The sequence below is a fragment of the Bos javanicus genome, chromosome 3 (assembly GCF_032452875.1).
Source record: "Bos javanicus breed banteng chromosome 3, ARS-OSU_banteng_1.0, whole genome shotgun sequence".
Classification (NCBI taxonomy): Eukaryota; Metazoa; Chordata; class Mammalia; order Artiodactyla; family Bovidae; genus Bos; species Bos javanicus.
In genome coordinates, this window is record NC_083870.1 from 83,913,226 (window position 1) to 83,940,553 (window position 27,328).

General features: G+C 38.1%; 1 protein-coding gene across 4 annotated transcripts in view; it reads right to left on the reverse strand.

Moving 5' to 3' along the window:
- The window catches only part of PATJ (PATJ crumbs cell polarity complex component), a 389,489-nt gene that overhangs the window by 145,086 nt on the left and 217,075 nt on the right, over nt 1–27,328 (reverse strand). For all 4 annotated transcript variants that reach the window (XM_061411765.1, XM_061411766.1, XM_061411764.1 and 1 more), the window contains exon 29: nt 10,420–10,511. In XM_061411765.1, coding sequence (XP_061267749.1) covers nt 10,420–10,511 — 92 coding nt within the window. The remainder of the gene's footprint in view (nt 1–10,419; nt 10,512–27,328) is intronic.

A 27,328-nucleotide genomic window follows, 5' to 3' on the forward strand; every position in this document is an offset into this window, starting at 1 on the left:
ACCAAACCAGCTCTCCAACAAATACTAAAGGATATTCTCTAGACAGGAAACACAAAAACGGTGTATAAACTCGAACCCAAAACAATAAAGTAAATGGCAACGGGAACATACTTATCAGTAATTACCTTAAATGTAAATGGGTTGAATGCCCCAACCAAAAGACAAAGACTGGCTGAATGGATACAAAAACAAGACCCCTACATATGTTGTCTACAAGAGACCCACCTCAAAACAGGGGACACATACAGACTGAAAGTGAAGGGCTGGAAAAAGATTTTCCATGCAAATAGGGACCAAAAGAAAGCAGGAGTAGCAATACTCATATCAGATAAAATAGACTTTAAAACAAAGGCGGTGAAAAGAGACAAAGAAGGTCACTACATAATGATCAAAGGATCAATCCAAGAAGAAGATATAACAATTATAAACATATATGCACCCAACACGGGAGCACCACAGTACGTAAGACAAATACTAACAAGTATGAAAGGAGAAATTAACAATAACACAATAATAGTGGGAGACTTTAATACCCCACTTACACCTATGGATAGATCAACTAAACAGAAAATTAACAAGGAAACACAAACTTTAAACGATACAATAGACCAGTTAGACCTAATTGATATCTATAGGTCATTTCATCCCAAAACAATGAATTTCACCTTTCTCTCAAGCGCACATGGAACCTTCTCCAGGATAGATCACATCCTGGGCCATAAAGCTAGCCTTGGTAAATTCAAAAAAATAGAAATCATTCCAAGCATTTTTTCTGACCACAATGCAGTAAGATTAGATCTCAATTACAGGAGAAAAACTATTAAAAATTCCAACATATGGAGGCTGAACAACACGCTGCTGAATAACCAACAAATCACAGAAGAAATCAAAAAAGAAATCAAAATTTGCATAGAAACGAATGAAAATGAAAACACAACAACCCAAAACCTGTGGGACACGGTAAAAGCAGTCCTAAGGGGAAAGTTCATAGCAATACAGGCACACCTCAAGAAACAAGAAAAAAGTCAAATAAATAACCTAACTCTACACCTAAAGCAACTAGAAAAGGAAGAAATGAAGAACCCCAGGGTTAGTAGAAGGAAAGAAATCTTAAAAATTAGAGCAGAAATAAATGCAAAAGAAACAAAAGAGACCATAGCAAAAATCAACAAAACCAAAAGCTGGTTCTTAGAAAGGATAAATAAAATTGACAAACCATTAGCCAGACTCATCAAGAAACAAAGGGAGAAAAATCAAATCAACAAAATTAGAAACGAAAATGGAGAGATCACAACAGACAACACAGAAATACAAAGGATCATAAGAGACTACTATCAACAATTATATGCCAATAAAATGGACAACGTGGAAGAAATGGACAAATTCTTAGAAAAGTACAACTTTCCAAAACTGGACCAGGAAGAAATAGAAAATCTTAACAGACCCATCACAAGCATGGAAATTGAAACTGTAATCAAAAATCTTCCAGCAAACAAAAGCCCCGGTCCAGACGGCTTCACAGCTGAATTCTACCAAAAATTTAGAGAAGAGCTAACACCTATCCTGCTCAAACTCTTCCAGAAAATTGCAGAGGAAGGTAAACTTCCAAACTCATTCTATGAGGCCACCATCACCCTAATACCAAAACCTGACAAAGATCCCACAAAAAAAGAAAACTACAGGCCAATATCACTGATGAACATAGATGCAAAAATCCTTAACAAAATTCTAGCAATCAGAATCCAACAACACATTAAAAAGATCATACACCATGATCAAGTGGGCTTTATCCCAGGGATGCAAGGATTCTTCAATATCCGCAAATCAATCAATGTAATACACCACATTAACAAATTGAAAAATAAAAACCATATGATTATCTCAATAGATGCAGAGAAAGCCTTTGACAAAATTCAACATCCATTTATGATAAAAACTCTCCAGAAAGCAGGAATAGAAGGAACATACCTCAACATAATAAAAGCTATATATGACAAACCCACTGCAAACATTATCCTCAATGGTGAAAAATGGAAAGCATTTCCTCTAAAGTCAGGAACAAGACAAGGGTGCCCACTTTCACCATTACTATTCAACATAGTTTTGGAAGTTTTGGCCACAGCAATCAGAGCAGAAAAAGAAATAAAAGGAATCCAAATTGGAAAAGAAGAAGTAAAACTCTCACTATTTGCAGATGACATGATCCTCTACATAGAAAACCCTAAAGAGTCCACCAGAAAATTACTAGAAATAATCAATGACTACAGTAAAGTTGCAGGATATAAAATCAACACACAGAAATCCCTTGCATTCCTATACACTAATAATGAGAAAACAGAAAGAGAAATTAAGGAAACAATTCCATTCACCATTGCAACGGAAAGAATAAAATACTTAGGAATATATCTACCCAAAGAAACTAAAGACCTATATATAGAAAACTATAAAACACTGGTGAAAGAAATCAAAGAGGACACTAATAGATGGAGAAATATACCATGTTCATGGATTGGAAGAATCAATATAGTGAAAATGAGTATACTACCCAAAGCAATTTATAGATTCAACGCAATCCCTATCAAGCTACCAACAGTATTCTTCACAGAGCTAGAACAAATAATTTCACAATTTGTATGGAAATACAAAAAACCTCGAATAGCCAAAGCGATCTTGAGAAAGAAGAATGGAACTGGAGGAATCAACTTACCTGACTTCAGGCTCTACTACAAAGCCACAGTTATCAAGACAGTATGGTACTGGCACAAAGACAGAAATATTGATCAATGGAATAAAATAGAAAGCCCAGAGATAAATCCACGCACATATGGACACCTTATCTTCGACAAAGGAGGCAAGAATATACAATGGATTAAAGACAATCCCTTTAACAAGTGGTGCTGGGAAATCTGGTCAACCACTTGTAAAAGAATGAAACTGGACCACTTTCTAACACCATACACAAAAATAAACTCAAAATGGATTAAAGATCTAAACGTAAGACCAGAAACTATAAAACTCCTAGAGGAGAACATAGGCAAAACACTCTCCGACATACATCACAGCAGGATCCTCTATGACCCACCTCCCAGAATATTGGAAATAAAAGCAAAAATAAACAAATGGGACCTAATTAACCTTAAAAAGCTTCTGCACATCAAAGGAAACTATTAGCAAGGTGAAAAGACAGCCTTCAGAATGGGAGAAAATAATAGCAAATGAAGCAACCGACAAACAACTAATCTCAAAAATATACAAGCAACTCCTACAGCTCAACTCCAGAAAAATAAACGACCCAATCAAAAAATGGGCCAAAGAACTAAATAGACATTTCTCCAAAAAAGACATACAGATGGCTAACAAACACATGAAAAGATGCTCAACATCACTCATTATCAGAGAAATGCAAATCAAAACCACTATGAGGTACCATTTCACACCAGTCAGAATGGCTGCGATCCAAAAGTCTACAAATAATAAATGCTGGAGAGGGTGTGGAGAAAAGGGAACCCTCTTACACTGTTGGTGGGAATGCAAACTAGTACAGCCACTATGGAGAACAGTGTGGAGATTCCTTAAAAAACTGGAAATAGAACTGCCTTATGATCCAGCAACCCCACTGCTGGGCATACACACTGAGGAAACCAGAAGGGAAAGAGACACGTGTACCCCAATGTTCATCGCAGCACTGTTTATAATAGCCAAGACGTGGAAGCAACCTAGATGTCCATCAGCAGATGAATGGGTAAGAAAGCTGTGGTACATATACACAATGGAGTATTACTCAGCCATTAAAAAGAATACATTTGAATCAGTTCTAATGAGGTGGATGAAACTGGAGCCTATTATACAGAGTGAAGTAAGCCAGAAGGAAAAACATAAATACAGTATACTAACGCATATATATGGAATTTAGAAAGATGGTAACAATAACCCGGTGTACGAGACAGCAAAAGAGACACTGATGTATAGAACAGTCTTATGGACTCTGTGGGAGAAGGAGAGGGTGGGAAGATGTGGGAGAATGGCAATGAAACATGTAAAATATCATGTAGGAAACGAGTTGCCAGTCCAGGTTCGATGCATGATGCTGGATGCTTGGGGCTGGTGCACTGGGACGGCCCAGAGGGATGGTATGGGGAGGGAGGAGGGAGGAGGGTTCGGGATGGGGAACACATGTATACCTGTGGCGGATTCATTTTGATATTTGGCAAAACTAATACAATTATGTAAAGTTTAAAAATAAAATAAAATTGGAAGAATAAAAAAAAAAAAAAAAAGAAAAAAAAAAAAAATAAATAAAATTGATAGTACAGAAAACAAGTATTGAAGAAAGAGTCAGGATTTCAGAGCATTTGAGAGACCTATGGATCTATCATACAGTCCAACTAAACAGAGAAACAGAAGAGCCTTGAAATTGCGGGAGAGTCTCCACTCCCTACAACTCCTAACATAGTTCAGTGCTAATGACAGGCGTCTTCCTCAAAACTCCTTGTCATATATGGATGATGTTTTACTGTGCACTTGAAAAGGGGCACTGCATCCTTTAATGACCCATGAGCATAAGAAAATGCTTATTTACAGAAATCATATCAAATGACATACGCAGCTATGTTCCTCCCTTCTAGTCTGAGCTTAAACATCTTTATCTGTGACACTTTCCCACAGGCTACGAAGACCAGGTTAGGTGTGTCTACTATATGTCCCTATAGTGTCATGGCACTTACACTGCTGGATAAGGCACCAGACTGTTTTACTCTCTGTGTCCATCCTTAGGGCAGAAATTGTGTTCTCTGTGTCACTCCACAGCACCAGCACAGGTAGGCACTCTGAAAATACTTATGCAATAAATGCACGAATGTTTCCTTGTGAAAGTCAAACTCATACCTGATCCCACAATCTTTTTTCCCTCCTATTTATCAAAACTAGATATAAAGAAGCAAGAGCACAATAAGGATCTTATTCAAATGGACTTTGACATTCACGTTAATTTTGAATCAATATCATCTTTTAGGGACAAGACTATAGGATAACAGGCCACACCATATTTTTTAATTATGAAAACAAGACATGTGTTCAATGGATACAGTGAAGTGGGTCCCATGGTGAGTCCACTTTCACTCGGTAGGGCTTGACAGCTAGCACTAAATCTTTCCAAGGGTTTCAGTTTCATTTGGCCTCCTTTAGCCCCAGGAGTTTTTAACAGTACACATTTTCCACATGTAATTAAGTAATGGAGAGTGAGTTGTTATACATGACATTTAATTTTCGATAGTGGGGGAAGGTATGACAAGAGCTGCAGGCGAGATCATTAATCTCCTTGGATTCTTGCACTGCCAAATACAGCGATTCATTCTTCATCATATTAATATATTGCTTCTCCTGTACTGAAATTGGAGTGCTTGTGTAGAGGAGATCATATGGAATAGGGAAACTCAGAGTTGAATGTGTGGTACATAGTAAGCACCCATAGTAAGCACAGTGTAATGCATCTAGATGATCTAGAGTAGAATCACTGAGCATACCACAGTCCAAATGTGCCACTGGGCACAATTACATGATGACAATATTGTCCAAAATCTAATAATGCGGGGAGAAAAGGGCAAAAAGTGATTATATAAGTAAGCCGTGTTTGAAGGTCAAAGTGTTAGTCACTCAGTCATGTCCGAAATCTTTGTGACCCCCACAGACTGTAGCCCGCTGACCTCCTCTGTCCATGGAATTCTCTAGGCAAGAATACTGGAGTGGGTAGCCATTCCCTTCTTCAGGAGACCTTCCCGACCCAAGGGTGGAACACAGGTCTCCTGCATTTGCAGGTGGATTCTTTACCATCTGAGCCTCCAGGGAAGCCTATGTCATGTACACACAGCAGCAACTTGCTCATTTTCCCTGATGACTCATAGACCCACTTTGTGAATTATAGATCAATTAGTATATGAACAAAGGCAAGTGTTATGACAAGGACATGATTACATAAATGTATATCACTACAGACTAAAAGCCCTAGTTAATTAAATGTTACCTGCAGCATATTTTCACACCTTCCTGTGATTATTTTACTGCTACTCATTCTCCTAAACCTGTAGCCAATTCCCATTCTTATCTCCCTTGTCAATAAATTTAAAAAAGAGTTACTCAGGTATAAAAGCCAAAATTTTCTGTATAATGTAAATGCACAGGGAATCAACAGTTTCAACAAAGGAAGGAAATACTGCCATATAGAAGCAATAATCAAAGAAATATAACTTATAAACATTGGTTTTTAAAGTAACATTATATAACACAAGGGCTTCTCAGGTAGTACTAGTGGTAACGAACCTGCCTGCCGATGCAGGAGATGTTAAGAGATGCAGGTTCAGTTCCTGGGTTGGGAAGATCCCCTGGAGAAGGAAAATAGCAACCCACTTCTGTATTCTTGCCTGGAGAATTCCATGGACAGAGAAGCCTGTAGCCATGGGCTACCGTCCATGGGTTCACAAAGAGTCGGTGACTGAAGTGACTCAGCACACATATAACACAAAGCAAGTTATGCCATTTTAAAGAAAAGTATAATTGCATCTGTTGTACTGAGATGATTTAAGTGCTAACCTCTTGAAACCTGGTAACAAATCAGAACTTAATTGTTTCAGGATTTGGTTCCAAAATAGGCAAAACTATTCTTGTGACAATAGTCTGAAGGAGGTAATACACAGGCAGAGGTTGAAAGATGTACCTAAATGAGGGATGAACTAGTCAATCAGCCCAAAGAAGCAAGGATGCCATATTGCTTAGCACATAAATGCACAGGTTACCACACATGAATAGGACACCAATCTACCAAGCTACCCCTATTAGTGATGTACACAGCTAATGAACAATAAATTTTTTTCATTTAGATTTTCTTTCTTAACTCCTTAAGTGCTTTAAATTCTGTCCCTATTTAATATTACTTAGTAAAATTTATTATATTATATTGACATGAGGATTCATTCATGTTAATTAGGTTTCTCTTTATACATTCCTCCATTAATGAGCATTCTACTCCTTGTTAGAATATCAGGTCATTATTAAAAATAGACACAGAGAAGCACCAGCAGCAGTCTAGCAACAGCAGACAGGAAACTAAAAGATGTTTTAGGTAGGCTGTGTCCTCGTCTCTTATTCTAACATTTACTAGAAATGGTTGTATATAATGTCTGTAGCTATCTCTTCCAGTGCTTAACCATTATGATGTTAATTAGAGCATTCTTAAACTGTGAATGTGATTCACTCAAAAAATAGTCAAGATTCTGGAATTAGGCAACATACATATGAGAAGTGGTTCTCTTTTCCCCTCCTCTTTCTTTCACCCTAACTACTACTTTCCTTCTCTTTTACCTCCATCCTGCCTCCCTCCCACATTTTCTGCCATCATCACCATCATCTTCATCTCTATGGCAGCCATATATGTTGAGTCCATATTTCCAGGCAATTTACATGTACTAATACATTAGACAATTTATGAACTAGCTCAGGAAACTAATCAAGCTCAAACAGCTGTGATACCATGAGTGTATTTCAAGCCCAGGCTGAGTGAATTGATGGTTTCTTTTTTAATCACTAAGCCTGAGAGTTCAGTTTTGCTTTAGAAAAGAACTGATCACTTTAGATAAGAGTTCTTAGTCAAATGATTAGTTCCTTCCCTATAGAAACGGAAGCATTAATTAATAAAATGCTGGCATGCAAATTACTAGATATGTATCTATTGAATCAAACAAAGGCTATGAGCAGAGGAACATCTTCCTTGCTTCAATTCAAGCTCTTTTTCCTTTAGACAGTCTAAAAGTAGATACAACAATAGATTGTTCAGAATCATGCCCATGTTATTTTTCTCCTTACAAAAGAAAATACAGAAAATCTTAAATTGGGGAGAGGGACTAAACTATAAGGAGTTTTATAAAACTAACTTACTATGATTGTTGCATTTGGAGAATATATGATCTGGATTGCTCAGTAAGAGTTGAAAGGAAATTTATTCTTTAAAGCTTTCTGAATCCCCACTCTGTGCTAGACACAGTAATTTAATGACCATGCAAGAAAGGTTCATAATTAGATGACATATTGATTGTACCTTGATATTTGTAAATTGCTTAAAATCATGTCTAGAAAATAAGTATTCAGCAGCATCCTCAATCACGCTTACACCATTAATTGCTGAACAAATTTTTTCCTTGATTCTGATCCCTTCTGAACAGTCCAAAATTGAAACTACCAGACACTAAATTAATGGGACTTTATTACTATTATTAAAATTTTACTCAGCTTTCTCTTCTGTCTTCTAAATAACTTCAAATCATTTAATCTTTCTTTCTTGAAGCAGGGGGTTCTATTTCCCAACTACTTAATTGCATTAAATGATTTCCTTTGGATCCTATTCAATTCTCTTTTTGTTCCCTTTAAAATGGGATGAGTCAGCATGAATATAAAGGCCCCACAGAAGACAAAGACATAACAATAATGTTAATCAGCAATAACATCCCTTGTGGCAGTCCACAAAGTGCCAAGCACTGATGTGCAGACACTCTTGAATGCTACGTAACATCTCATGTGATCCTCACACAGCTTTAAACCAAGTTTTCAAGCTTAAATGGCTTCAACTCTTTACTTGTATGGATTTCTATTGATGGACACTTTAAATTTTTGAGTCGCTGACCTTTTCTCAAGTCTGTTCATGTTTTCATCATCTAATTAAATTTGTAACCTTTGGCAATAGGAAGGGTAAAGGGACTGGTGTCTAACAGAACTCCAAGGTCAGTAAACCAAAGGAGACTGTCATTACGCAAATGGGGAGGAGGAAGGTTTCTCACCCTAGATACAAGAGCAACAAACCCTGGAAATCCAGAAAGTGCTAATGAACAGGATAAAAGGTCACTGCTGCTGCTGCTAAGTCGCTTCAGTCGTGTCCGACTCTGTGTGACCCCATAGACGGCAGCTCACCAGGCTCCCTCGTCCCTGGGATTCTCCAGGCAAGAACACTGGAGTGGGTTGCCATTTCCTTCTCCAATGCATGAAAGTGAAAAGTGAAAGGGAAGTCGCTCAGTCATGTCCGACTCTAGTGACCCCATGGACTGCAGCCTACCAGGCTCCTCCATTCACGGGATTTTCCAGGCAAGAGTACTGGAGTGGGTTGCCATTAATGTAGGACTGTTTCAGGAGCAAAGCAGCTATGCCTGTGAGGCTGAAGTGATGGCATAGGAAGGAATATTTCAATCATCTACACTAGTGTCCAAAACTGGGAATAAACACCTCTTAATCCCAGCTGTCTCCTGGGAATGGATGGATCTTACTAAAAAGTAACTACTGAGAAGAGGAAGAGTAATATTAATCATCGCCATCATAAGGACAGGTAACATTTCTTCAAGCCTTTACTCTCTCCTTGACACTGTGTTATTTCTAATTTTCAAAATACCGCAGTGAATGACGTAAGTGCTTTATAATCCCCAGTTTATAGATAGTGACTGAGGCCCCAAAGGCAAAGAAACAGAGTGATAGTTAACATACAGTTACATCCTCCAAAAATAATTTGGATGTATCTGTCATTTCAGTAAAATTACATGGAATCAAACCTCATTCCATGTCTGATGGAGCAGTGATGGCTCCCACCAATGAGGGGTCTCAATTCTGACTCACTTATACCAAAAGGGCTCAGTCTGCTGGCAGATGAGGTGTGGGCAAATGTGGAGCCCCAAAAGGACTACACGACTCCAGACAGTAGAGCTCACATCTTCTCCCGTCTGTATTTCTCACCTGCCCTCTTAACATGAAGCTCCTAAAACTTCCCTGGGTTCTTTTTTTTTTCCTGCCTATCCTTTGATAAAGGCATTAATGAGAGAGCAAATGTACCAAATGTACCAAATGATGCTGATGGGAGGATGACAAGCTAGAATGTTCTATGATATTTAAAAAGAGGATAATCAGATCAAGAAAGAATTTTTCAAAATAGAAATACAAACATAAGCCTCAACTACCAGTTCTATCATGTGAACTGTACATAACAAGAACACCTCAGCATCAAAGCAATCTATACTTTTCTTGGGCTTCCATGGTGGCTCAGATGGTAAAGAATCTGCCTGCAATGCAGGAGACCTGGGTTTGATCCCTGCATCAGGAAGATTTCCTAGAAAAGGGAATGGCTACCCACTCTAGTACTCTTGCCTGGAGGATTCTATGAGCAGAGGAACCTGGCAGGTTACAGTTCACGGGTGTCACCAAGAGTTAGACACAAGACTTAGCACACGTTCTTTTCTTAAAGTGACAATTACAAAAGGAAAACTTATTTTTAGAACACAGTGATTGTTTTAAACAAACAAAAGGTAAAATAGTATTACATATTTTATGTATAAGATAAAATAATATCTCCAGAAGAGATCTTGAGTTTTAGGAAAACAGACATATCTGTCTTACCTGATGAAAACCAGCTTGACCTTTGGTGGGGCAGTCTTAATAATGGCAGATGCATTTTGGTGACTTCTTCCATATAGAATCTGATTGTTTATCTGTGGTGAAAAAACAAAATGTAATTGTGAAACTACAATATATATATTTCATGTGTATATATATATATATGTATATACACACATGTATACAAGTATATGTGCATATACTTGGAATTAAACAATAAAGTTCCTTCATTTTTAAGTGGGTAGATGGAGGACTCTTTAATGCTAAAAATCTTGACATTCTTCATAGTACAAATTCAAACACTAATTCTAAGCAGCTACTAAAATCTCTTAAATTCAGAATTTTTGGCCTTTTTGCTAAACTTGACAGTAGTAGCTGAGCTAGATGCAAAAACTTTGTGATAGATATTTCATTTCCTACAGCTTTTCCAGACTCCTAAGAAATGCAGAAAACAGACCAAACTGTGGTATTCATCAGAGTTCTGGAGGGCCCATTAAACATGATTCTGTAAAGGAGTCAAGGTTATTACATAGCATAAATTGTGTTACTCCAGAGGATGTAAATACTATGACCCCATTTTAAGTCAAATATTAGATCAACTGCACAGAATATTTTACAGGACCTAATGAATGAGATATCTGCTCTTATCCAAGATGAGGTGGGATTTTTTAACTTGACTGAATTCATCTAAATACTATCTGAAAACATTTATATTCTAAATTTCTTCACTCCAGATTTTCCCATTGCTAAGCTATGATGACAGCTACAATCAATCTTTTATTTTATTTCAACCATTTGATAATAGCTCACACAGTTTTCGCTTTTTCTCTCTTGTCTCTTCAATAAGTAGTGATCTATGTCATATTGTCTCTATTTAACTGAGGTCTTGACACCTTTTACTATTTAAGGGATAGTATAGTATACTATATAAGCAATGGTAAAAAAGGGATTTATGTTTTCTGTAATTAGCATCTAACTTGCCTGTCCTTGATGCCGCTGAACTGTTGCATCTGAAGACATTTGAAAAAGGTCTCATTTTTGTTCTAACAGCTGTTATGAGAAAGTATACAGAAATTAACACTTCAAAGGATGGAATGAAGATATAATATTTTTAACTACATAAAATGAAGCTCATCCATTACCTCAAAGTGGTAAAGCTGGGATTCATATGAAAGGCTGTGACAAAAACTAAACTTGAACCACTGCTTCATTATGTCTCTGATTTTGTCAGCTTTTATTCTTCACCAAGATAATCAGCATCCCAAAAAACTACTAATCACCCTGTCATTTCTCTGTGTCTCAGTTTCTTCTTCTTTAAAACAAATCTAAGCATCTATTACATAAAATTATTGTGAGAATTAAATGAGATAATGTCTTTAAATTTTATTTACAGTAATCTTGGAGTGAAAAAGTTGGATTAAAGCTCAACATTCAGAAAACTAAGATCATGGCATCTGGTCCCATCACTTCATGGCAAATAGACAGGGAAACAGTGGAAACAATGAGAGACTTTATTTTGGGGGGCTCCAAAATCACTGCAAGATGGTGATTGCAGTCATTAAAAGACACTTACTCCTTGGAAGGAAAGTTATGACCAACCTAAACAGCATATTAAAAAGCGGAGATATTACTTTTCCAACAAAGGTCCGTCTAGTCAAGGCTATGGTTTTTCCAGTGGTCATGTATGGATGTGAGAGTTGGACTATAAAGAAAGCTTAGTGCTGAAGAATTGATGCTTTTGAACTGTGGTATTGGATAAGACTCTTGAGAGTCCCTTGGACTGCAAGGAGATCCAACCAGTCAGTTCTAAAGGAAATCAGTCCTGAATATTCATTGGAAGGACTGATGCTAAAGCTGAACCTTCAACACTTTGGCCACCTGATGAGAAGAACTGACTCATTTGAAAAGACCCTGATGCTGGTAAAGATTGAGGGCAGGAGGAGAAGGGGACGACAGAGAATGAGATGGTTGGATGTCATCACCGACTCAACAGACATGAGTTTGGGTAGGCTCCGGGAGTTGGTGTTGGACAGGGAGGCCTGGCATGCTGCAGTTCATAGGGTCACAAAGAGTCGGACACAACTGAGCGACTGAACTGAACTGATATCCAACGAGTTTTTAACTTTTAAGCATTAAAACTACTCACCTTTTCTCTTAATGTGAAAATCGCTCAGTAGTGTCCTACTCTTTGCAACCCCATGGACTATACAGTCCAACCCAGGGATCAAATCCAGGTCTCCCCAATTGTAGGCGGATTCTTTACCAGCTGAGCCACCAGGAAAGCCCAAGAATACTGGAGTGGGTAGCCTATCCCTTCTCAAGTGGATCTTCCTGACCCAGGAATCAAATCAGGGTTTCCTGCATTGCAGGTGGATTCTTTACCAACTGAGCTATCAGGGATTAAGGTTTCTGTCTTTTTGATATGACATAATTTTAAAAATACCCAAACTCTGTATGGTACTCTGATGATGGATACATGCCATTATGGTGACTTAGTGGTAAAGAATTTGTCTGCCAGTGCTGGAAATACAGGAGATATAGGTTTGATCCCTGGGTCAGGAAGATCCCCTGAAGGAGGAAATGGCTACTCACTCTAGTATTCCTGCCCGGATAATCCAATGGAGAGAGGAGCCTAGCGGGCAACAGTCTACAGGATTAAAAAGAGGAAGACACAACTGAACGACTGAGCACACAGCACATAGAACATACAAGGGCTTCCCTGGTGGCTCAGTGGTAAAGAATCTGCTGCCAATGCAGGAGCCTCAGGCTTGATCCCTGGTTCAGGAAGATCCCCTGGAGAAGGAAATGGCAACCCGCTCCAATATTCTTGCCTGGGAAATCCCAAGGACAGAGGAGCCTGGCGGGCTACAGTCCATGGGGTCACAAAAGAGTTGGACGTGACTTGGCAACCAAACAACAATGCCCAGAGTGAGCGCTAATGTAAATTATGAACTCTGAGTGATAACAATGGGTCAGTGTAGGTTCATCAACTGTAATGTATGCACCGCCCCAGAAGGGGATGTTGATCATGAGGGAAGCGGTGCAAGTGTGGGGGAAAGGGTTACACAGGAAATCTCTTTAATCTTCCTCTCAATTTGTCTGCTCTGAAAAAATAAAAAAAAATTTTTTGAGTGCCCACCATCCATATATTTTCTCTTAATACTTTCATGATTTTATTTTTCTTATATTTACATCTTCTTACCTAACTTAGCTATTAGAAAAATAAATAAGTCATGTAGTCATTAAGAGTAATGTGAAAAAACATGGTTAATGACATAAAAATATTCAAAATATATTAAGTGACAAAGCTTGGCTACAACATAGTATGTCTAGCATGATCGTCTTTTTTGCTAACTATATTTCTTAATCTCTTTAACGGATAGTGAACTGAAATTAAGAAAGCTTAAATCACAATTTTAAATTGAGATGATGCCTGACCAGTGCCTGGCACTCTTCCCCACCGTGTCTGAACTCTGCTTTCAGAAAGTGTTTCGTAAACCATGACCTATGCAACATTCCTGTCTTTGAACTCTGTGGCATGCGTGTGTGCTCAGTCGCTAAGCCATATCCAACTTTTTGTGGCCCCGTGGACTGTAGCCCACCAGACTCCTCTGTCCATGAGATTTCCCAGCAAGAATATTGGTGTGGGTTGCCATTTCCTTCTCCAAGGGATCTTCAAGACCAGGGAATGAACCTGTGCCTCCTGCATCGGCAGGCAGGTCCTTTATCACTGAGCCACCAGAGAAGCCCAAATTCTATGGCACTAGGTTTAAAAAATTTCTCTTATTACACTTGTACTGCACCCACATGGTAAAGCCAACCACTGTCAAGTAGAGAGCATCGGCGCAGGCACACGACAGTAACTGAACAGCGCTAAACTCCTTGAGGGTAAGAACCTGCATCCCCCTCTATGTATTCCCCAGCTTTCACACATAGCTTACAGTGGCGGCTCAGTGAGGATGCACTGACTCACAGATCCCTGAGTGAAAGGAACACTTTCATTACTCAGCTGCTGGTATGCTGTCTCTGAGGTGGGCTCTAACCCTCAACACAATTGACATTTAAAAAAAAAATTTTTTTTTATTAGCAAAAACTTGAGCAAATAGAAAATTGAGCTGTTTCATGTTTATGTAATGCCTATTTTTTTAGTTGCAATTCTCCATTTTGATAGAATAGAACTCATGGCACTATTATTCTAAGAAGGAAAAATCACAGCCCAAACGAAGGAACCAAGTCATTAATTTTAATTTACCTAAGCGTAAATCTGAAGTTGTATGTCTTTCATGGTGCTGTTTCTGAATATTCAGAGGCCCTGGCAGTAGAACAGCAAGGCAGCTTGCTTGCTGGCGATGTTTTTCCAGTGCCAACAACTGTGGCATTTACTGCTAAGGCAGCTGCTCCCTGCCAATGTTCAGGGGCCTCTGGAGAGACTCTCTACTCAGTGGAAAACTGGGAACAGAATGGGAAACTGAAGATAGAGTGAAACTTGATTTTACAGGATTAAATGTAAAAAGAAAATGCAGATCTTTGGATAAAAAAAATCCAAGACAAAGCCTCTTTCTGGCTTCACAAATTACACATTAGCAGTCCTCTGAGTTTCAGGAGAGGAAGATCTCTTTTGTGTTCTCTAGATCTTATTGTTTAGAAAGCAACTTCACTATGTAAATAAAAGGTATACAGCTTCCAACAACATAAGTGACCTTTATATTTCCTTATCTCTAAGGAAACACACTCCAGAGAAAATTCAGTAAGTAATTAGAAAGAATATGATGCATTTTATGCAAATTAACTTTAGGTTGTCACTTATCCTGTTTCTGAGAAGCTGCTGTTTTCTGTTGTTTAAACAATAGATAAAGAGTATCTTCCAAGTATAGCGTAGACAGGAAAGAAAGCATTTTACACCCCCTGGAAGGTTTTCAGGTTAATTCTAATTATTAATAGCTACCAGTCACTGAGTGCTTACTCTGTGCCAAACTCTGTGCCGCAAAGCTCTTGATGCACGGGTTCACAGTTAAATCTTAGAAGGGCTGGGTGTTATGTACTTTCATCAGATGATGAAACTGGCATCCAAGAGCTTGATTTAAATATTAGTTGAAAACCCTGTATTCCTAAGGCACATCTAGAGGTCATATCATCTGTATGGTGTACATAAAACTCAGCTGATTTCTAAAGTCATCTTTGTAAAGGTGTCTATTAAATAAACTCTGAGCTGGACACCTACCATCTTAGGTCCTGGAATTTTGACATACACAAGTTAGAATCGAATCTGCCTGCCAATGCAGGGGATGCAGTTTCAATCCTTGGGTCAGGAAGATCCCCTGGAGGAGGAAATAGCAACCCACTCCAGTATTCTTACCTGGAGAATCCCATGGACAGAGATTGATGGGATATAGTTCATGGGGGCACAGAGAGTTGGGCATGACAGCACACACGTGATACAGTGCAACACAAGTCAGAATCGAGCATTTTATCAAAGTGCATAGAGGTAGGGCCTGGAAACTCTGTTAGGCTTTTGAAATCCCTAATGCAGTACGTAGTTCCGTAAGACTGTACCTTTCTTCTTGTGTAAACAAGCTGCACCCTGAACAGTAATATATGCTTACTACAACTTTTTCATTATAGAAATAAACAAACATTGACCACCTTTTAAACTTTTTTCTAACCTAAGCCAAAGGAAAACAATTAAAATATTTCATCCTTTCAGAATGTAAGTGATCATTCAGATTATCTAGAAATTAGAAGATATTATTTTCCATTTACTTCCAGTAAACTGAGAAGTAGAGAAACTAAGTGCTTTCCCAAAGTTTCTCCTTTCAAAAGTCACTCAATGATATATGGAAAGAATAATAAATTATTTAGATATATCTTTATCTTTGATACTATCTAATAATGGTAGAAAGAACTCTCCTTAGTACTGACTTGGTATTCCAACTCCCTCTAAATAATCTATTTATTATGTTAAAATCTGAGATGTACAACTCTTCCATTCAAGGGTAACCATATTTTAAAATCTGGGACAATCCAGTTTATACATATTGTTCCCACTATTTATAGGGTGCCTTCTCTCAAATGTAACCCAGTTTGGATGATAAATAATTTTTCCCACATTCAATCAGCCATGACTATTGGAAGTATATTTTATGCCACTTCATCTTGATTTCCATATTACTACGTGAGAAAGCCAGACCAGACTGGGGATGTAGTAGAGATTTGGGGGGTTGTTGACAGCATACAACCACTTTTCTTTAGAAGGGATGGTCCTTCAAACCTTCCCATCACGAACACCATCCATCATGATTGACAGTCAAGTTAGTATTGCTTGTCATGCCACTTCAGGCTAAAACTGGGAGACATATGACACAGGCCAGGACCATCAGGATTCTCTCCTCTGAGAGGTGTTTAAACTAGGGCTAAACCACATGCAACAATTCTCTATTTCTCTTTTAGCCTCATGTAGCCATAATATGCCACATGGATAAAGGGAGAGGAAAAGCCATCACCTTCTAAGGCCCCCAGGCATCCTGATCTTTAGGTTCTAGGAGGGACACACATACCATTCCAAAAAATTCCCCTTCTTTGAGTTAAATTGTCTTGAGCAAATTTCTGTTCTTTACCAATGAAAAGTCTCTACCAATACACTATCAGAGACTTCATTAATTTATATATCCAAGTGTGACTCTATCTCCTAGTCTTAAACTCTTTCAGACACACAGTAATTTACTTGGCATTTAGAAGGGGAAAAAAAAACAAAGGAAAAAGGCTTTCTGTATAAATGAGATTTTCATACTCTTGACTTATAATTCTGTTTTTTTTCATCTGTGTTTGTCTTTCCTAATTACTGGGTGTGTGCATGTTTAATCATTCAGTCATGTCCAACTCTTTGTGACCCCACGGGCTACATATAGCCCACCAGACTCCTCTGTCCATGGAACTTTCTAGGCAAGAATACTGGAACAGGTTGCCATTCCTATTCCAGGGGATCTTCCTGACTCAGGGATTGAGCCCACGTCTCCTGTGTCTCCTGCATTGGGAGGCAGATTCTTTACCACTGCATCCCCTGGGAAGCCCTCTGACTACTGACAAAAGGCCTTTCTGAAATCCTCCACAGGGTCAGTAACTTCTGTCTCAGTTCCATTATCCTTGGTCCCAGAATGACACAAATACTTTATCATAGCTCATCTTCCAAGGTTCTGAACTTTCAGCTGAATGAAATGGCATTCAGGAAAAACTTAACCATGTTCTAGATACTGAAAACAATAGCCCCAAATAAGAAACATCTGTATTTGTAAAACTTATAAATAGTATAAAAAGCCTGAACAAACTTTTTTTTGGCCAACAAGGACATAATAGGTTTTCATTTTGATCCATATTTTCCATCACGAGCTGGTTTCTGCTACTATAGCTGAGCCGGGGGAGGGGGCAGTCAAGGGGGAAGAGGAGTGGTGGTGAACACTAATTTCAGGTAAACTGTCTATATTTAGATACTAGAGATCGAATACTTAATTGCAATATTTCATGTGTAGTTTATAGAAGAAGTAGAATTAGGGTTAATCCAGCAACAATTCAGCAAAAATAAACAGAAATCCTTTTGTTATACTACATAAACTTTCACTTTAGAGGTCCTTAATGAGATTTGTTTCAATAAAATTATTCAAAAATATCATGAAGAGATAGGTTTCAATTACTCAATTTCCCATAATGAAATTGAACATGAATATAAATTTATACTGGAGAGTAAGTAGCTCAATTAAGTCTATTCAAAAATGTAGCAAATTGGAAGTAAAAGTTAATTAGCTTTGATTTCTAAGCTTAGATTAGAAATATTAATTATACAAAAATTAAAATTTAGTTCAAGCAACAGGTTTGCCTGAGGTTTGAATATCATGTTAAAATATACTCAACAACACACCCTTTACCCATGCTTTTATTAAGTAGTATGATTTATTATGAATAGTAATAAATTATTACAATTGAGTTATAAGTCAGGTAACTGAAATTGCTGATGAAATCTGAGAGTCCTCCCTAATTCAGTTTTAAATATATTCTAAACTTTATATTTGCAAACATTATCTCTAGGTTAACTTTTTTCTTTAATAAACACTCTTATTGACTTTAACATAGATGTAGAAAACAAACAAATCCTAAGTGTTCATAACTTGATGGGTCTTCTTATGGTTTAATTTTTGATCTAGCACTTCCACTTTTAAGAATTTATCCCCAAAAGATTAAAGACAAAGATGTCAAAATACTTATCAGGGCCATAATTTATAATAGGAAAAACTAGACATTCATCAACAAAAGGTTTATTATATTTGTCTTCATACATCAATAAATGGAGGTAAAGTGTCATTAAAAGGAGGTAAAGGAGAATGCTGCTGCTGCTGTTAAGTCGCTTCAGTTGTGTCCGACTCTGTGAGACCCCATAGACGGCAGCCCACCACCAGGCTCCCCCGTCCCTGGGATTCTCCAGGCAAGGACACTGGAGCAGGCTGCCATTTCCTTCTCCAATGCATGAAAGTGAAAAGTGAAAGTGAAGTCGCTCAGTTGTGTCTGACTCTTCACGACCCCATGGACTGCAGCCCACCAGGCTCCTCCGTCCAGACAAGAGTACTGGAGTGGGGTGCCATTGCCTTCTCCAAAAGGAGAATGATACAGATCTAAATCCATTGCCATATAAAGATAACTTTATAAAGTGAATATGACCAAACACAATGTAACCTATTTGTCATATTATTTTTGTTTATGTAAAAATTTCTGTCCAAGTCTAAAGAAAGCTCTGTAAGGATCTCAACTGTCAATGATGATGGTATCTTTGACTGGTGGGATTTAAGGTGATAGCCAGTGTTTTTATATTGATATTTTATAACTACTTTGTAACAATACCACTTATAAGTGCTCACAACATATAAAGCACATACACTACACATGCATATACACACATACACACGTGCCTTAAATACATTCTTTCACACAAATCAATAGAGAAATGCATTACTACCTCATTTTACAGATGGAGAAATTGAGACTTAATGAGTTTTAGGAACCTGACCACAGTATTTAGAGCCAAATCTGTTTGAGTCTAAAAGCCTGTCCTATTAATAATTAGAAACCACTCCTAAAGGTATGGAGATAGGGGGTAAAAGTCAGAGGATAAGCAACTTTTCCTGTCTATTTTTTAAAACTTTTGATTTTGTATTGGGATATAGCCGATTGATTAACAATGCTGTGATAGTTTCAAGTGAACAGTGAAGGGACTCAGCCATACATACAAATGTATCCATTCTCCCCCAAACTCCCTTCCCATCCAGGCTGCCACATAACATTGAGCCGAGTTCCATGTGCTTTACAGTTGGTTGTTGTTTTTAATTCTTTGAAATTTTAAATCCAATTAACAGGGCCTCACAAAATAGAAATTCCAGACCAAGAAATATTCCAATAAAAGTATAATAGATATGTGTCATACCTACCAATTTATTCACTTATTCAACAGCCATTGTGCAAGTGATGAGGAAACAGGAATTTTCATTACCATCATCACCACAGCTGCCATGTATTGAGCGTGAAGTATGTCCTAGATACTCATTCTCTGAAAGTCACTTCACTGGAATTGCTTTTACTTGGTCAGATAAGGTTCTTTGCACACATACACCTGGTAAATGACAGGGTCTTGGACACAGATAAATGTATTGCCATGTGATGGATGCGGACATAAAGCAAGAGATGATCATCTTTTCTTGGAGGTGGGTGGGTGGGTCTTGTGGAATCCTAGCAGGCCTAGGGTGAACAGAGGGGCACTAAGAACACCAGGACTGTGGAAAGGCTATTCTCGTATATGAAAAGATATGCAGGCAGGAAACTGTAGGCCTCTTCCTAGGAACCATGCAGATAGCTTTGGGGGTGGGGTATAGACTAACAGAATAGAGGTAACAAAGTCCTGTTCAAACGAGACTTTTTCTCTTCCAAAAATCTTGGTCACTAGCCCCCGTGAAAAACCATCCTCACTTTCCAAATCACTGCTTTCAATTTTGCAGATGGGAGAACTGAAGGGAAGAAAGGGGCAGCAAGGCAAGAAGGGAGCAGGGATGATGACTGCCACTCACATGAAAACACAATTTCACTGGAATGAAAAAGTATTTCTGAATAAATTTCACATTGATTTCTTTCTCTCAAAAGACAAAATAATACATGTCAAGCTCTAATAACTTAATAGTTTGAGCAAAGGAACAGGTTTTAAGGACTAAGTTTAACGAACACAGTGCTGAAATAAGGTCTTCCACGACTTCATTTAATCTGTTTCTTGTAAAGTATAATGTTCCCAAAGGAACACATTCGTTTACAAGGCTAAAGCATGAGAGATTTATTTTCTCTCAAACAGAATGAATTAAATCGAAATACTTTCTTGAAGGCAAAGTATAATAGCTTGTAGTTCACATCTCTCTAAATTTGATATACTGGGAAAATAGTAAAAGATACTCCTTTGAATTCTATACCCTAACACTATAGAAAAATATTGACTTCAAGGAAGTGAGCAGAGAAATATGTTTATGTGTTGCTCTGATCCCCTAGAGGAGGGCACAACAAACCACTCCAGTCTTCTTGCCTGGAGAATCCCATGGACAGAGGAGCCTGGCGGGCTACAGTCCACTGGGTTGCAAAGAGTCAGACACGACTGAAGTGACTTAGCATGCAGCACACACACACGTTGCTCTGATTCTTAGTGTTTCTATGGAAGCTGCCCTACTTGCTATAGGCTGGTTCACTTGACCAAATGAAATAGGTATCTGTGGCTAACTTTGTATTATCTGCAGGGCATAGAAAGGAATGCATGAATGGAGTCAAAAGTATAATCTACTTCTAAGGGCTCATTAATATTGCAGAGGAGTCATTCTTTCCTAGGATGCTGAGGCATTACATCCTATCTCTATTAATGTCACATAAGTGTCATATCTTTTTGCCTTTTCATACTGCTCAAGGGGTTCTCAAGGCAAGATACTGAAGTGGTTTGCTATTCCCTACTCCAGTGGACTATATGTGGTCAGAATTCTCCACCATAATCCATCCGTCTTGGGTGGCCCTACACAGCATGGCTCATTTCACTGAGTTAGACAAGGCTGTGATCCATGTGATCAGTTTGGTTAGTTTTCTGTACTTGTGGTATTCATATTGTCTGCCCTCTGATGGATAAGGATAAGAGGCTTGGGGAAGCTTCCTGATGGGAGAGAGTGACTGTGGGGGAATCTGGGTCTTATTCTGATGGGCAGGGCCATGTTAAGCAAATCTTTAATCCAATTTCCTGTTGATATTCAGGTCTGTGTTCCCTTCCTGTTGTTTGGCCTGAGGCTAAACTATGGTAGGGGTAATGGCAACCTCCTTCAAAAGGACTTATGCCCGCATTGTTGTATTCAGTGCCCCAACCCTGCAGCAGGCCACTGTCAACCCACGCCTCCACCAGAGACTCCTGGATACTCACAGGCAAGTCTGGCTCAGTCTCCTGTGGGTACACTGCTCCTTTGTCCTGGGTTCTGGTGCTCACATGCTTTTGTTTGTGCCCTCCAAGAGTCTGTTTCCCCAGTCCTGTGGAAGTTCTATAATCAAATCCCACTAGCCTCCAAAGTCAAATTCCCTGGGGGTTCTCAGTCCCTTTGCCAGATCTCCAGGTTGGGAAATCTGTTTTGGGTCCTAGAACTGTCTTAACAGTGAGAGAATTTCTTTCCAAGAATTTCTTTGGTATAATTGTTCTGCAATTTGTGGGTTATCTGCTCGTTGGAAAAGACCCTGATGCTGGGAAAGATTGAAGGCAGGAGGAGAAGGCGACGACAGAGGATGAGATGGTTGGATGGCATCACCGACTTGATGGACATGAGTTTTAGCAGGCTCCAGGAGTTGGTGATGGAGAAGGAGGCCTGGTGTGCTGCAGTCCATGGGATTGCAAAGAGTTGGACAGAACTGAGCGACTGAACTGAGTCACATGAGTAAATAGGATCTCAAGTGAACAGCGACCTGGGATTCCTTCTTCCAAGAACATCAGTACATGCTAGAAGTCGAGACTTCCCCAAACTAGCAAGGGCCAGCTTAATAGTTGCTTCTTTCAAACACGTGATCTGATTAGGACTCTACCCCAATTACCTATGCTACTAGAATTTTTTTCTCTTGCCTTCAACACATTTTCATTGCTGTGTCTATCTGATAAAGAACTAGCATCCAGAATATTTCCAGAACATATAAAGAACTCCAAATTCAATTCAATTACAAAACAACAACAACAACAACAAATAAGTTAAAATGAGGAAGTCACTTGAATCAACACCCCATAAAAGTTTCTGCAGAGAGAGAAAAGATAGGTATTTGGGCAATACAGTGTACACAACTGTCAAAATTGTATAGATAAAGCCTGTGGATTTCATGTTATGTAAATTTTAGCACATATACATATATACACATGCCTATAAAAATAATAATATTCTGAGTAGGGGTGGGTATATGAAGCTATAGGTGATACCTGAATGACAGAGTGTTAGTAATTGTTGAGTTATGTGATGGCTATACAAAATAATTTCATTATGTTATTCTGTTTACTTTGTAGATATTAAAAAAAAAGAACTTTTTTTTAAAGGGCAGAAAATATATATGGGTATACCTCCCCAGGTAACATTTCCCATACCTTTTGATTTTTAATATCTAAACTTCATAGAATCTCTATCTCTCTCAATATAATATTTTTCAGTAAATCCTTATCTTATAAAGAAAAAAAATTGTATCTATACCCCTCAATACAAAGTAAAAGATTTTAAACAAAAAACTGTGAGGGAAAAGGTCAAAGTTGCATTTCAAGTAAAGAATCACAGGGAGATGTTCTATGACACTCAGAGTCAACAAGGAGGATGTATAGTGTAGATGTAGGCAGAGCTAATGGAAGCCATGGTGGTGCATACAAAGCAACTGTGTGTTAGCAACCATAGTGTTTGGTGATTCTGAAGTAATATTACACACTTCACATCCTAACATGATTAATGTTGCCTATATACAATATCTTTGTATATATTATACTATAATACTTTAGTTGTATTTTGGGAAACTGATGGGGGGTTTGGGGTGGACATATAATGCACAATTTTTCCTAACAGGATGTGAAGTTGGCACAAGCCTACTGCTTTGGGTGGAACATCTGATTTTCAGGTTGGATTACTGATTTTAGACCTACCTCTTACAAACTATGGGCTTCCCTGATAGCTCAGTTGGTAAAGAATCTACCTGCAATGCAGGAGACCCAGGTTTGATTCCTGCGTTGGAAAGATCCACTGGAGAAGGGATAGGCTACTCACTCCAGTATTCTTGAGCTTCCCCTGTGGCTCAGCTGGTAAAGAATCTGCCTGCAATGTGGGAGACCGTTGGGAAGATTCCCCTGAAGAAGGGAAAGGCTACCCACCCTAGTATTTTGGACTGGAGAATTCCATGGACTGTATAGTCCATGGGGTCACAAAGAGTTGGACACGACTGAGCAACTTTCACTTCACTTACAAACTAAAATTTAAACACACGTACGTGACCCATGTTTGTGATGAGTTCAAGGAGGTGTTTGATATTGTTAGTAAGTCAAACCTAGAATAAGAATTACATTAACACTTTTCTTTCAAGCTTTGTGCCTTAAAATTACATGGTCTTGAGCATAATGCCATTTTAAATTCTTGATCTTTCAGTTATCCTTCACGTTGCTTAAATATTGTAAATATGCAGATTGATGACTTTTTGACTCATTTTGAGAGAACATAAAGTATCTCATTCCTGAAAATTTATGAGTAAATTTGGAACACCTCATGGGTGAATAGTGGTTATCCTTACAGCAATCTGTGATGAAATAATGTCATAAGGATGAGATGGTTAGATAGCATCACTGACTCAATGGACATGAACTTGAGCAAACTCCAGGAGACAGTGGAGGATAGGGAAGCCTGAAATGCTGCAATCCATGGGGTTACAAAGAGTCAGATCCAACAACAAAGAACAATGTCATAAATCACCAGAGATTCAAACTGCAAAATAAATAAATAAGTAATTAAATAAAAAGCCTGCACGGTGACTGTAAGAAATTTTAACTGTAAGAATCCCATGGACAGAGGAGCCTGGAGGGCTACAGTCCAAAGGACTGTAAAGAGTCAGATGTGACTGAAACAACTTAGCACACAAAGCAAAATATAGGAAAAAAAAATATGTGATGAGGCTGACATAAGGAAGCACTTCTCCATAACCTAAGAGCATATCTTTCCAGCCTGCATCTCAGCATGACCATGAGTGGGGCTGGAAGTGAGTGGGGAAGAAACTGGTAAAAGGAGGGACCAGAAGCCTGGACAACTAGCTACCCTGATATGGAATGTGTGAGTCCGAGGGAAAACTGCAGAAAGGAGAGTCTGGAGAATCACTGCTGAAACCCACTTATTCCTTCCAAATGGCACCTTTCTTCCCCTGCGTACATTCCTCTGCCTTTTATAAGCTTCCACGGTAATTGAGTTCCTTTGAACATCTTCATTTTTACTCTTTTTTTCATGCCACTTTCCCTCCCTAATTTTAAGACAATGTGGCTCACTGTAGTGATCCCACTTAAAGCTTTTGTGGAGCAATATTGAGGACTGCGAAAATAAAAATTAAATAATTGCATTCCTCCAAAAGATCAGTAAGAATATAGAGTTTTAGCCTAAATACTTAAGCAGTATAAAGCTAATAATGTACGACCGTATAATTCAAAACACTTCCCCCAACCAGCCAGAGACAGAAACAAAAATGGCAAAAGGAGACCTCAAAGACTTCACTCCAGGAAACACAGAAAAGAACCAGGCCACCCAATATGTGTAAGGTTTTACAAACTATTTCTTACAGCCGAAATAAAATTTTAACTCTATAATGGCACTGAGGGTGAAAGCTCTTAAGTTATGAAGCATAGAGGAGCTCTCAAATCAGGCAAAAACAACCTCAAAAAAAAAAGATTATTTTTCTTCTTTGGTTCTTGAGAGATAGGTGTAATTTCACTGACTGCAGTCTTCTTTTAATGAATTCCAAGTGGCATTAAATTTTAAGAAGATAAAAAGAGTAACAGGGTACTGTATCATGAAAAATTATCTCAGATATTCTAAACAAGCACTGGGTTAATATAGATCAACCAAAACTACAAAATGATGAGAAATTCATGATTATCTTCCAGAATCATTATCCACCCAGAACTAAAGAACATAGCCTTTAGAGTCTGAAAAGTCAGTGTTTTCATGTTGATTCTGCTCCTCGTGTTTCAGTTTCCTTATCTGTAAAATGGGTACTAAAATAGCATCTACTTTTGTTTAAAAAAGAGAGAATGCTTGTAAAGAATTTAGCAAAGCCTAGAAGATTATAAATGCTCAGTGTCAACTAAATTCCCAGTATAGCTCCCCTACCTCTGATTTCTTTTAATAAACTCATCTTTTTGTAACTTAATTTGGATGTAATACAATGGATTACTTAGGGAAGGTAATTAAGCAAAATATGATAAGTATGAGTTACAATGTTTTAATGACAAGGGAGACTGCACTTGAAAGAAAGGAAAAACATACACACCTCTGGGATCCCAGGACAACTTTGTGTGTGAAGCTGACCACTCAGCCAACACCACATTCTTCTGTTGACTTTCAGAGCTATGAATTAGGCTGCATATAATTTTAAGAGTCAGAAAATGGGGTAACTTCAGCTTTGCATATGTGAGGTTATATTCAGGACTTCCTTATAGTTTCTGTCAGGACGATCAACTCATTTTTTAGCAGCTTTATTGAGATATAATACATACAATAAATCACATATTTAAAACGCAAAATTTGATGTATTTTGACACTATTGCCACAATAACAAATGTTTATCAATTTATTTTTGTATTTTTAGCTGTCATAAACCTATTTCTGTTAATAAAACTGTTGGAAAAATCATTTTACTGCAATTTTGAAATCCTTTACTCTTCTTTCTGGTCCTCAAACTAGTGTTTCCACAATGGGATATTTTATTCTGTGAGATCTCTTAGGGCATAATTAATGCATTAAGAAGCATACTTTAGAAAATTACATTCATTTGTATGGTAATAATCTAAAGGACCCAGTATAAGATGATGGAAACTTTTGACTATAAAGTAGAATCTTATCTATAGATGTCTAAAACCTAGTAATTTATTCACTATAGTGTACTTCTAAATCACATCTAAGTCTTCCAAAAGATTTCAAAAATAACTCACTGGCAACAAGTCAAGGATTAACCTTTTGGACTGGTGTGGTAGTGAGCACCCTCAGACAGGAGTTTGTCATAAAGCACGTACACGTACCTGAGTCAGTCATTTAATGATTTCAGTTTTTTCCTCTTATTAACATAAGTATTACTAAACAAAAAGATCTGAGTTTACCTATAGTTCTATGTCTTTATTCTTAGCAAATATAGGTAGTATTCATACTTTTTATTTTCAATGGTTCTTAAATAAACCTATTATACACATACAAAAATAACAAGATTTAATTTAGGGGCTACAGGTAAATGTCACAAAGGGAATGAACTTCCTCTGTCTTGAAGTGTGTGGGAGCCAGACACACAAGCCCATCCACTGCACACTTCCAAATGCCACCCACGCTGTTCCTTCTGGCTGCTTCCCTCACCTGACAAATCATTCCAATCCCCGCATGGTACTATCAGCTCTCTTCCCACACTTGCCCTGTAGGGAAGATTATAAATAAATCCTATATTCACAAGACTGCACCATGCCCGGGCCTGGGTATTTTCTGGGACTAATTGCTTAGGGAAAGCCAATAGTCTAGAAAGTCTCATTCCAGTCTACATGGTAATTATATGCTAATGCATTTTGAAATTAATTCAGAACCCCCACACTAGCATCCTAGTAAAGGAGAAAGAAGCTGAG